The sequence below is a fragment of the Nicotiana attenuata genome, unplaced genomic scaffold (genome assembly GCF_001879085.1).
Source record: "Nicotiana attenuata strain UT unplaced genomic scaffold, NIATTr2, whole genome shotgun sequence".
Lineage (NCBI taxonomy): Eukaryota > Viridiplantae > Streptophyta > Magnoliopsida > Solanales > Solanaceae > Nicotiana > Nicotiana attenuata.
Genome location: NW_017671511.1, coordinates 126,290 through 139,462, shown reverse-complemented (window position 1 = coordinate 139,462; position 13,173 = coordinate 126,290). Strand labels below are relative to the sequence as shown.

Below are 13,173 nucleotides of genomic sequence, written 5' to 3'. Positions count from 1 at the left end.
AACAAGATGTACAAAAAAATGTACATTTAGTGGGTGCACGTGAAGACCGTGGGTGAAGGAACAAATTCATAATAACAATAACTCCAATTTCTAAAGAATAGTCCGAATATATTTATATATAGTCACACATACAGACACATACATGACATATATTATGCATTGTTGCATATATATAGTACTACTACTGTTTCATCCGTGACCATTTGGCAATACCCTTCGTCCACTTAAATACATTAAAATACTACTATTCTCTAAACTACATCTAAATACTCAAAGAAAAAAATAGAAGAAATCATAAAATGTGGTCCTCCAGTCTGTTTCCCAAAACAGTAACCTCCACAATGTAATAAGATTTTTTTTTAAAGAGGTGAGGCCTGAGTGCCACTCAATCAGGTCAACACCAATAAAACTTTTGACGTAAATGACCATGCAAGTACAGTTTCATTTTTTGGAATATGGGTTTCAAAATCTATTAGACCGATTAATTCATATTTATACTAGATAAGCTTTTTGAGAAAAATACACTTAAAAATACTTTTTAAATTTTCCGTCAAACACTAGCTGCTACTCAAAAGTATTTTTTCAAATTAGTTAATTAAACATAAATTGCTTTTTACTAGAAATACTAAAGTTTTTCGCTCAGTTCACAAACCGCTCTCTTCCTCGCACATTCTAAATCTCTCAGCGGAATTTTTCTACATTCCAGGAATGCCCGCCCACGCTCCCAGCCGCACACCAATATACCTTAAATGGGACCCACCTACCACTACACCCTTCAAGCTAAATACCGATGGTTCAGTACACGTAAATACTGGACAGGGCGGGATGGGAGGTGTTATACTAGACTTCGCAGGCAATTGGATTACGGGTTTTTCAGGGCACCACATCTCTCATGGAAGTGTTGAAACTGAATTACGCGCCCTCTATCATGGATTATAAATAGCTGTTAATTATGGCTATAAACCTATAGAAATAAACATTGATGCACAAATAGTCACTACCATTTCACAGACCTCACACCCATTATATGCTAACATTACAAATGGTTGTGCAGGTCTCTCCTCGCGAGACTGGATGATCCTACTGTACGTTCCACTTAAAGGGAGCAAAATCAAGTAGCAGATATACTAGCTAAGTCTGGATGCAACATGGACACAGCCGGCATCACTGTTTTTACACAACCTCCATCCTTTATCCGCACAGCTTTGGAGGACGACCGCTCAGGCAAACTTTTTGTCAGAAGGGTTCCCTCAAAAACCCTACCACAATCACTCAGTTTGCAAAGTCCTCCTGGACCATCTTTTTGTTTATCCTGTGATACGGAAACCAGTAGTAGTAATAGTTTTAGTTACCCTGAACCCCCCTCTGTAATGACCCCCTAAGTGGTCAACCCCCTAGGTCACTATCTTTTTGTTTACATGTTCCCTGTACTCACCCACCTTAATATAATATAAATAGTTATTTTTTGAACAAAAAAAAAAAAACTTTTTTTTAAAAAATATCTTTCAAAATAAGTTAGATTTTAAAAAGGTTAGCCATGCAAAGAGGCTATAAGTTCTCCACAAACTCCAATACAGCTTAATGTACAGGAGATCTCACTCCACACAAGTTCTGGTAGGTGGATGACAATTCAAATGCAGGTGTATTAAGCAAATGAATATCAAATTATCACCTAGTTAATTGGTGGTCAACACAAATACTAGTAAACCATGAGGATAACGTAAATGTTAGTTTTCCCCGCCGTAAGAGTAATAATTAAATAAGTCCATAAAGTTAACATCAATCGGCACAATAGTGCAGCCTTTCATTGCGAAAATCACGGATTAATGGAAGCTTAACTACTAATCTACTATAGTAGTATAAAAAATTTCTAACTAGTATAATTTGAGGCAAAGTCTTTCTTTATGACAATTGACAAGTAGTAGTACGAATAATTAAATTGCTCGTAAGGATTGGCTTAGTTGGTTGGGTGAGTAATTTTCTACGTGATTTGGGATTGATTTTTCTCACCAGCAGCCTTTTCAATCAGAGCTCACACCGGGCGGCGATCAGATGATTATGATCCCTCTATACTTAATCATAGAGATCTTAAGTTTAAACCAACTGAATGAACCACTTTTCATAGGAAGTACTGTACGTCTGTGCCCTCTTACTAAATTTATTCAGTATGAATTTAGATTAGTCTGTCAATGAATTTTGATTACAAAAGTTTAAACTTAAAAAATAAAAAGACTCACTAGTTCATAGTGGCTGCTCAGCCTTTCAGACAAACATGTGGTATCTGTGTATTCTCGCCGAATTGTTTTCACATCCCAATGCACATTTCTGGGTTTTTTCTAAAATAATATTCCTTGTAAATACTTTGATTAAAGCTAAGTTTTGTCATAGACCTAGTCACCTACTTTTCTCTATGGTCGATTTTAAATACCATAAATCTATTGTTATATTATCATATGCAAGGAAAATTTTCTAATAAATCATATATTGACGAGACAGAGAATACAGTTCCTAGAAATCGTTACAATAAATAACATCCATCCAAAAGAGAATCCAATGCTAAGAAATAATGACATTAATTAAGGTCATATCCAAGATTTAAATTCTATAAGTTTAACTTTTAAGATTTTTAATATTGAACTCATATATTTTAAAGGTGTTCGTATTTACTATTTTTAACATAAACGTATACTGTGCGTTTAAAGTTATAAGTTCAATTCAACCCATAATTAAAATAGTGCATCCGCCCCTGGTGCTAGTATATTACTCCCTCCGGTCCAAAATAGGTGATTTTTTGGCATTTTTCTTGTGGTCCAAAATAAGTGATTTTTTCAGATTTCAAGAATGAATTAATTATTTTTTTCCTACGTTGTCCTTGGAGTATATAGTGTTAGAATATGTGTTAGGAGTGTTTATGTGAGATAGTAAAGGTTAATATAGTCAATTCCATTGCTAATTAATGCTAAAAGGTGGATTTCTTAATCTGTGTGAAAACATCCAAAAATCACTTATTTTGGACCGGAGGGAGTATTTCTTGCAGGTTGTCACCATTACACATATATAGTGTAGAGTACATCAACTAATAAAACTTTCAAAACCAGAAAATAAAAGACACAAATGGCAAAATAATAATTCATCCGTATAAAATTTTTGGTAGTCAGTAGTCACATGTGACCCACTACTATAATTTACAAACCTAAATCTTGAACACAATGTCTGTTCTCTTCTGTGCCATTCAAGATTTTGCCAGAGGTGTATTAAAATCTCATAATTAATGACATTTGGGCTTACATGAAATGATTTATTAGTACGAACAAATCACTAATTAACGACAAAATGGGGCTGCCAGATGTGCTAAAAAAATACTTAAAAACTAGTAAGTGGAGACAAGCAGAAATAGTCCAAAAACCAGAATAAAAGGACAAAACTACCCTCACCCATAATAATTAAATGCGAGAAAATGATTAAGTAATGAAAACGAGAAAGTCTATGTGAATTGACTGTACAGGTCAAATACAAAATGTCACTCTCAGAACGTGTGAACACAGTCCTCAGAAGAGAACACAGTTTGAGACTAAACGAGTTTTAACTTATGTGCTGACGTGTACAACATTTTTACCAACATCAAGTTAAGATTAGCTACCTTCGTAGGTAGTAATTGTTTACAGTAATCTTATTGTTAACCTAAAATATACAGTAAATAATTTGTTATAAGCGATTTAAATATACAAAAAGAATGTTTTTTTTACAATGTCGGTATGTATAAAATCTAGGGATATTATCATTTTTAGACCTCGTCAGAAACTATTTGCATTTCATAGCCGAAAAAATATATTAGAATTTGTAGAATTTTGTATATAACATACAGAATATATATATATATATACAAAAAATATAATATACGTCTTTTCGGCTATTATTTATATCAGCTATACAGTTTCATTTTTCCTAATTTATAAACTCACTGAGTTCATGTCACTCTCTAGTTTCCATCCAAGAAACACAAGCTGGAGATGTACTTTCTTTCTATAAATACTAACACTAGATTTTTCAGAATTTTGCATATTTGAAATTCCTATCCAGAAAAGTGTAGAGAAGTCACATGGGAAAAGAATAAAAGGAAATTATTGAAACCAGAAAAAGTTATTTAGTACCATAAATACAATAGCATCCTCCTCTATATGCATTCCTATAGAAGCAAATGTTTCTGTTTCTTTCCCTTTGTTTAAAAAAAAAATAAAAATAAAAAATAAAAAAAACTGGACAACAAAAAATTAAAACTGAATAAAAAAGAAGAGAAAGAAAATTTAAAAAGTAAAGCTGCCAGTTCCTCATCTTTCACTGTGGGGAAAAAAGAGATGATGTAAAAGGGCTTTTCCTGTTTTACTATCCATTGTCAGTAACTTTGAGAAAAAATGGTGTCTTTATATCCACTACATAAAATTTGAAAAAAGAATACAAAAAACTAAACAAATATACTTGGATATTATAGTACAGAATTATCTGTATAATTCTTTTTTGAACCGGTTTTGCATTTTTCTCATACACACAACGGCAAGCTGAGCTTTTGAAAAATACTAAACACAAATATATCCTCCTATACAAATCTCTCTCTTCAGTCCTAGCTAATGTTCTCAAAATACATTTCAAATTCTTCACAACTCTCTAGCAAAAGGTTCTCAAAAAGAAACAAACAAACAGAAAAAAAGGTAATAATGACAGACAAAACCAAATGACAACTAACATATACCTCTGTGTCTGTCTTCCATGAAATCCTCATTCATATGAACTGAATCTTTCAAGCACTTTCACTCATCACACTTTAGAAATTTAAAACCTGCACAACAAATTCAACCCATTATTCATAACAAATTATGAAAACAAAGAATTAAGAATTTGATATATACATATACTATAAAGAACTAAGAATTAAGAACTGACCAATAATATAGATTTTACTTCAAACTATTACTGGGAGTTGTTTGGATCATCCTCTTCGCTATCCGCAGGTTGAGGTTGATGTTGTTGTTGATGTTGCTGATGATGTTCCAGTGAGTGACTTTGATGGTCTGAATTCATATTCAAACCACTTCTTGAATAAGCATTAAGTGCTGCTAACATACCCAAATTACTTTCAGACATTCCCAGCCCAAGATGCTGAGATGGTTGTTGTTGGTGTTGTTGCTGCTGCATTAACATTGAGCCTAGTTGCAATGGATTTCCTCTCCCGCTTTGAAATTCAAGATTTGTTGGAAGATTAAACCTAGGCATGAAATGCAACGGTGCTTGCATCGTATTTGAACTACCCATCGGAAAAGGCCACATTTGAGACTCGAGCGTAGTAGTTCCTGACGTGCTTGCCATAGGTGCGGACAACGTCTGTCCACTACCGCTAGCAGTTACTGGCAGCATCCAGAACGGGCTGCCAGTCGTTCCACTTGTGGGCGGTGGTGCCACTGCCCACAAACCAGTAGCTGGCATCATATTAGTATGCCGAAGCATACTGGCTGATGGTCCAGCTACAGCTTCTTGGGAAGGTTTAGGCAATTGTGAAGAATTTCCCTTGAATTGCTTATTTGAAGGTGAGCTAGATCCTCCAGAAGCTTCTCCTTGTGGATTACTTGAACCTTCCTCTTTGAACAAATCTTCTCGATATCTCTTCCGAAGGTAATTCTCCGTTCCCTCTTGTCCTCCACCACCATCTCCGCTATTACCACCGCCACCACCTCCTTGTATAGATTCGGCGATTGGATTTGCCGTCAGAAGATGAGGATTTTGATGAAACCCTAGCATGTGGGAGAATCCTTCTTCAAAAGGATGAGACGGATGGTGAGCAGCGGCTAGGGCTAAAGCGTTATGAAACGAATGTGGAGCTGACTTAGACGGAGGAGCCGAGAGAGTGGAGCCGCTGCTACGGAGGGATATGTTTAGAGTGGAAAAGTTGGCTGGGATGGTGCCGGTGCCAGTGGCAGCGATGATAGCTGGCTCGGCTTGATGTAAGAGCCATTCGATGGTTTCTCCGTCGGACTTATGGCCTAATTCTCGAGTCAATTGGAAAACCCTAGCTGCACAGGCGGCTGGCATTCGGATGCGCCGCCCACGTCCGTCAACTTTGGTGTGCCGATCCTTGGTTTGTTTCTTCGGCGGCTGCGTCTGCAGCTGTTGTTGCGCAGGTTGTGTTTGTTGTATTGCCAGCTGCTGCTGTTGGGGCTGTGATTTCTTGTTTTGGTCAATCAGTGAGTCGGATCTAGTGGCTATAGCAAGAGAAGCATCAACTAGATGAGGTGGCTGCTGCTGAGGTGGAGGAGTAGGAGAGGAAGTAGAAGGAGAAGCACTAGTAGAAGCAGTAGGAGTAGGACTAGCAGAATTAGTAAGACCAGGTGGAGCAGAAGGTTGGATGGAGATAGAGGTCATAAAAGGAACTGATGATCGGCCATGTTGTTGTTGAAAGTGGTGGGAGAGAAGCTGATACTGGTGCTGATGCTGGTGGTGAAGAGGTTGAGAAGGGGCGGTGTTGGTGGTGGAGGTGGTGTTGTTGTTGTTGTTGTTTTGTTTACTAGTGCTATTAGTATTGTTGTTTTGTAAATCAGAGAGTTCCATAATTTTAGTTTTAGGGAGAGAGAGAGAGTGGTGGCCTGGGGTTGGAATGTGGGGGTGGGTGGGGTAATCAAGAATTTTGTTGGTGGGTTCAAGAAAACTGATCTTTCTTTATTTGCCTTTTTTCTGTGTCGGATGATATTTGTTTCTAAGTTCTCAGCAACCCCATCTCCATCTCCCTTCTCTCTTCTTCCAGACTCAAGAAAGAGAGAAAGGTGGGGAAGAGAGAGAAAGAAAGAAAAAACAGAAAATTAAGAAAGAAAAAAAGAGACAGAGAGAGAAGAGTAAGGGTGGTATATGACAAGGGGTGGGTGGGTTGGGGTCTAACTTGGACTAAGAGTTTTTGTGGGGTTCATTTGGTTCTTCTCTGAGTTGACTCTTGTTTTCTTTCAAGAGTGAGATAAAGAAGCAGATGTATAATTCTGAAAGGAAGAAAGAAGAAAACTCTCGAGTTTTGAATAAAAGCTGTTTGGTTGTGGTTGGGGGGGTTCGGGGGGGGGGGAGGAACAGAGAAGTTCATATAAGGAGATATTTTTAAAGAAAAATGTGGGAACTAGAAAAATCACTTATTTTTATGTTATTATATTTTAATATATTATTTAACTAAAATTGCAATAAATAGTAGATATGAACCCAACTTTAAATGCTGAACTCATAAAACTAAAATCGTAGATCCGCCTGGGGGGAGGGGGGAGGGGAGGGGGAGGGAGGGGAGGGAGGGAGTAGAGAAATTCTTATATAAGGGGAAATTTTTGTAAGAGAAAAATGGGGGAATTAGTAAAATTCACTTATTTTTATGTTATTATATTTAGTATATTATAACAAATAATGCGTTATTTCTTTAATTTTAATATATTATTTATACTTATTTTTTAAATGATCCGATAATGCCAATTTTTTGTTCACACTTTTAATTAAACTCGTGAAAAAAGTACTACGTACTATCTTTCTTTTGTTTTTAAGTACAGTGACATATTGTTATGTTGAACGCATGTAAGTAAACGTTATTTTACTATTACATGCATTTGAAGGGACCATAAATAATTAAATATCGTGGTTATGTAATTTAGAAACACACACATAATTTAAGTACTACTACTCTCTATCTTGCAATCTTAAATCTTTACGACAGGAATTTTTTGTTAGAAAATTGAGACAAAGATTGTCGTCATCATCCACGTAGATAGGTGCCCACCTGAATTATAATTTAAGACTGGCATGGAAAATGCGAAAATAAAATACACATAGCCATAGGATTTTACGTACTCATAGTTTAATCTACGATAATTAATTACTTAGATACTACATTTCTAGCAAACAATAAAGGTTGAGTATTAGGTTGTACCGAATGTTGTACTCCTTACAGATTTCATTGATGTGCTTAAATATTAATGAAACTCAATTAAATTTTAGGAGTGTACTCAAATTATGCAAATAGATAAGTTATTAGAACAATATAGCCCGTGGATATGTTGTTATTATGCATTTTATATTACTATAATTTATATCTCCTTAAAAATATATTTATGTAACAATAATTGAAATAAATTAGTGTTTGACCAAAACTGTTAAGCTTTTTGTTAAACTAATTAATAAGAAAATAGAGGACAAATCCTAGCCAAGGATAATTAACTCTAGATCAAAGCGCAATGAATAGGAGAATAAGATATAGTCAAGCTCATGAACCTTTAATTCTTATAAAAGATATAAAATATAACTGACATGTTTACATTCATGATGTAGTGTTCCGTAATGCTAGAATACAGATGGAAAAGATGAGATGTCATTAATAGTTGCGGGATCTATCTTTATTAACTCAAGAAAGATGATTACAAAGATTTGCAGCCTAGATCCGCAACTTCTTTTTCTCTTGTAGCATTCTCTGGTTCTTCTGCCTCTTTTTTATGTAGGGAGAGACCCCCTTTCTTGTTATCTCCCCCCCTATATATATAGTAAGTATTCCCTTTTATCCAACGGTTCTTAGCCAGAGTGTCTTAGTCTGTTCATCGTGCGTTGGGTCGTTTCCCTTAAATGTTACGACACATGCCTCGTCGTACAAGCTTTCTGATAGTTCGATCCCGGCAGCGGCCGAGATACCCGTTGTCATGATGTCATATGAATACAACCATGGCTTAGTCGACCCCTCGCCATTCCTTTTAATGTTGATTCGCGTGTGGTCAGATTTCGACCCATACAGTTAGTCCCTCCGCCTATTGAGGTCGCTCTTGGTGAGCTCGATGGGCGAACTATGTTAATTCGAGAAGGAGAGATCTGAACGCTTTGTGCGAGAGATGAGCACCTCATGGCGAGATAGCGACGTGACGTTTCGAGAACTGCGTCAGGCCGTTAAGTCAGTTCAGAATGTCATTAATGTTTCTCATGCGTCATTATGGCGCATGTTTCCCATGCTTTGCGTCATTTTCCGTGCCCTTTCAGTTTTCTAACTCACGGCGCTTGGTTGTCCCGCTCAGGGCATTTATATCCCTATAAATAGGGGAGAATCTCTCATTTGAATGTTACACTTCTTAATCGCTCAAAAGAGAACTTTGCAACTCTTCTTCTCCAGTTTCTTAAATTTCTGTTTCCGTTAGGATTTGCTGTGACCACCAACTTTTTCCCTTATCATTCTCATTCCTTTGGTAAAGAGAAAATGGCTAGTGCTTCTTTCCACTCTGATAGAGCTGCTGGTGCTCCGGTGTCGGAAGATGATGTACCCATGCTCGGAGAGGGAGTGGAAATGGCGGAAGACGAGGGTTTTCCGATGGTGGATGAGGTGGTTCCCCGTCCAGGGAAGGCGAGGACTGACTTTAATAGCCCTGCCGGAGATGAGCGGGAACCTGTTCCTTCTACGATGGACACTGCGCCCCTCACGGCGTTCAAAGCCAAGTAGGGGATTCCTGATCATATTGAACTGGTTCCGAAGGGCCACGACATAGTGCATATACACCGTGCGGGCTACTGCGCATTTTATGCACATCTGTTTGTCATCGGGTACACGCTTCCCCTACCTTCCTTGGTGGTGGATTTCTGCCGCTTCTATGAGGTGTTTCCGGCTCAACTCTCTCCGTATGTGTACAAGCTTTTCCTTATGCTCATCAAGTACGCGGAGCTGGCCGGCCGAGAGATTTCTCTACGACATATGCTTCACCTCTTCGCCCCCCATTTTCTTAGGGTACGATGATTCACATGCGCCACCGAGGAACCAAGAGTTTGGTGGTAAAAATGGACGACAAGGCAAATCACCGCTTTTGGGAGAGCTTCTTCTACATCCGAACAGAGCACGCCGTGTCAAACCAGGCGGAGTTTCCTGAGACGTGGAATTTCGCTCGTAGGTCTTCTTTTCTTTTTTACTTTATGCATTTCTCTTGAGATGATCGTCGGTCGTTTCCCTTTAATGACCTTGTTGAGGGTTTGTTTTTATTTTTGTAGCCGAGAGAGTACCTCCTCTGCCAGTTGCTGATATTCACGAGTGGGTAAGCGAGATTCTTCCCCATACAGCAGGGATTCGCGAATGGGCACTTCTCCATGAGAAGTTTGGGCGCAAGCCTCTTGTTGGTGAGTCAGCTCGTCGTGGCCCATCACTTTGTTCTTTGCTCCGTATTTTCTCTTACCTGGTCTTTGCTTGATCGAATCTCTTCTCATTGGTAGGTCGGAGAGGAGTGAGAAGGGCGAGGGCTCCTACGCTTGCTTTCCGCCGGTCGACTTCCTCTGCTCGGCCCATTCCAAAGGCAACTGCGGGTGAGGGAACCCACAGTTTGGTCACTCGGCAGGTCATGCCCGCTGCTGGACCTGTTTGTTTGGAGGTTGTTCCCCGGTCCCCCGGTTCTCACAGTCCGTTCAACGGACAAACCTTCTCGCAATAGTGGCGAAGAAGCACCATCCAAGAGGCGAAGGTTAGCAGCGGGGCATCTTTGATTGAGACGTCCTTCAGGGGCGACCCCACTGCGACAGTATCTGAAGCTGGTGGTGACACCGACCTGGGTGCAGTGGCGACGCCCATTTTGGCCGTGGAGGAGACCATCATGGCAAAGGGACAGAGTTCGGGGGCCGCCGCATTGTTCTAAGTGGTCCATCGTCATCTCAACAAGGCCGCGCCCCCTCTTCGGCAAATGAAAGGCTGAAGGGCGTGGTGGTGGATGATTACGAGTCGGATTCTGACATCGATCCTGAGGACATGCGGATGTTCGAGGAAGGCTTTGACAGGGTCGATGTGAGGCGGAGGGTCCTTTTCGTGTACTCGAGATTCCATCAGATTTTAACCTGTTGGAGGACACGGTGGAGTTGGTGCCTCAGTTTGACCTTCTGTGTTCTGCCGCTAAAAGTTAGTCTTTACGGGAGCTCAATGATTCCGCTTTGTCACGTGGTGTGGCCGGGATGGCCTTTAGGGTGAGTTTCCTTTTGCCTTTTTCTTTGTCTTGTACTATTTTGCTTTTGTTGATTCCTCCCTTTTTTTGTATCTCATTTAGACTTACATGTTGGAGATCGAGAGTGCTCGCAGGGTTGAGACTAGGGCCGAAGTCTTTCTAAAAATGGCCGCAAAGTATCACCGGTATCACACCAAGTGCCATGAGATGCACGCGCAGCTTAGGGCGGGCGGTAGCACTCAATCCGTTAGGGAGGAGTTGGAGAAAAGGGATGAGGAATTGATGCGGTCTATCCGCAGATGCAGTGAGCTCGAGGAGTTGCTCCATGCCGTCCCGTGCTCGAATGGCGGTTTTGGATTTGGTAGTCGTGTTTGGCTTCGTCGTTAATCGCGTCTAGGTTTCTCATGGGATGAACCTGTTTTTCCTGTGGGGATCTCGAAACCGAATCCCAATCCGATCCTGTCCGATATGCGCAACCAATAAGGGAAACATGTCATATTTGTTCATAAATTACATAGTGCGTATGGGTACGAAAACAAGGCAGGATACGCCCGTTATTTTAAAGGATCACATAGTAGGCTATCGTCCCTTCCTAAGAGGTGCGGATACAGGTCGGCTTATAAAGTAGATACGACAAATAGGATTGCGGTCATGCTAAGTGCGTAGTGACCGTGATCCCACTTTGAACATGTATATGACGTGCTAAACCCGTCATTATAGAAGAGGCGTGGATTTTGTATAGATATCGGATATAATTTCGATTTCATGCAAAGATCTGACCCTGATTGGTTCGGTTACTTCAAAAGCTTGCCTACAACTTTCTCAAGTTGGTGTTTATACAGGGTGGGGCTATGGCCACCGGGAAGCGGAACTTTGTTTTAGATCTAGAGAGAACTAAAAATTTTGCTAAGAAATCTCCACAGATGACGCCAAATTTGTTAAACTAATTAATAAGAAAATAGAGGATAAATCCTAGCCAAGGATAATTATTTCTAGATCAAAGCTCATTGAATAGGAGGATAAGATATAGTCAAGCTCATTAACCTTTAATATTTATATAAGATATCAAATATAAATGACATGCTTACCTTCATGATGTATTGTTCCGTAATGCAAGAATACAAGTGGAAAAGATGGGATGCCATTAATAGTTGCGGGATCTATCTTTATTAATTCAAGAAAGATGATTACAAAGATTTGCTACCTAGATCCGCAACTTCTCTTGTTTTTCTCCTGTAGCATTCTCCGGTTCTTTAGCCTCTTTTTTGTGTAGAGAGAGACCCCCTTTCTTGTTATCTTCCCCTATATATATAGTAAGTATTCCCTTTTATCCAACGGTTCTTAGCCAGAGTTCCTTAGTGTGTTCATCGTGCGTTGGGTTGTTCCCCTTAAATGTTACGACACATGCATCACCGTACAAGCTTTCTGATAGTTCCATCCCGGCAGCGGCCGAGATACTCGTTGTCATGATGTGTTATGAATACGACCATGGCTTAATATATCGACCGCTTGCCATGACTTTTAATGCTGATCCGCGTGTGGTCAGATTTCGACCCATACAATATGAAATAAGAAATTTATTTTTTTATAAACGTCAAATATATACCGTTAAACCTCTTTACAACATTTATATATTTTCTGTAATAGTATTTTACTATAAGCACCCAAAAAATATCGGGACAAACAATATCGTTATAGATAAGTTTGAATATTTTGAAATGAACACAAGACAACTATATATACTTTGACAGCAGGGAGTGTGCCAAGTGCTTTGCTTTAGTTTTTCTGTTTTCTTCATCATTTCAGTATAACCTAATCATGGTAATTGATACTAGGTGTCAATCTGTCAATAGATGCACCATGTCTAATTATGTGTGCATTAGTATAACATATATTATCATCTTCATTTGCGAAACCCAAAGCTAAGACACAGAGGTTAATTGCATTTCAAGTTTGACAATCGCTGGATTGAAAAAAAAAACATTATTAAAGGAGAATAAATGATGTTTAGTTGCGCAGTCGTCTTGTGGGTTAAGCATAATTAGTAGTAGGATTATACAATTAAGTGCCAAAGATTAAGGGTGAGGAGGGATATGAGTCCAGATTGGCAGATAGACATCAAAGCGCGATATATATATATATATATATATATATATATATATATATATATATATATATATATATATATATATATTTTTGGGGGTGGGGGTGATTG

General features: G+C 38.9%; 1 protein-coding gene across 1 annotated transcript; it reads right to left on the bottom strand.

Annotated features, from left to right (window-relative positions):
* Positions 1-4,463: 4,463 nt before the first annotated feature.
* On the bottom strand, positions 4,464-6,896 carry LOC109208711 (transcription factor TCP8-like). Its single transcript, XM_019371853.1, has 2 exons — positions 4,939-6,896; positions 4,464-4,834 (listed from the first exon to the last, which is right to left on the bottom strand). The coding sequence occupies exon 1, from the start codon at positions 6,595-6,597 to the stop codon at positions 4,966-4,968; it is 1,632 nt and encodes a 543-aa protein (XP_019227398.1). The 5' UTR covers positions 6,598-6,896; the 3' UTR covers positions 4,464-4,834; positions 4,939-4,965.
* Positions 6,897-13,173: the final 6,277 nt, after the last annotated feature.

Bases quoted from the DNA above. Each gene is read 5' to 3' on its own strand.
- LOC109208711 (XM_019371853.1), bottom strand. From the start codon at position 6,597: ATGGAACTCTCTGATTTACAAAACAACAATACTAATAGCACTAGTAAA.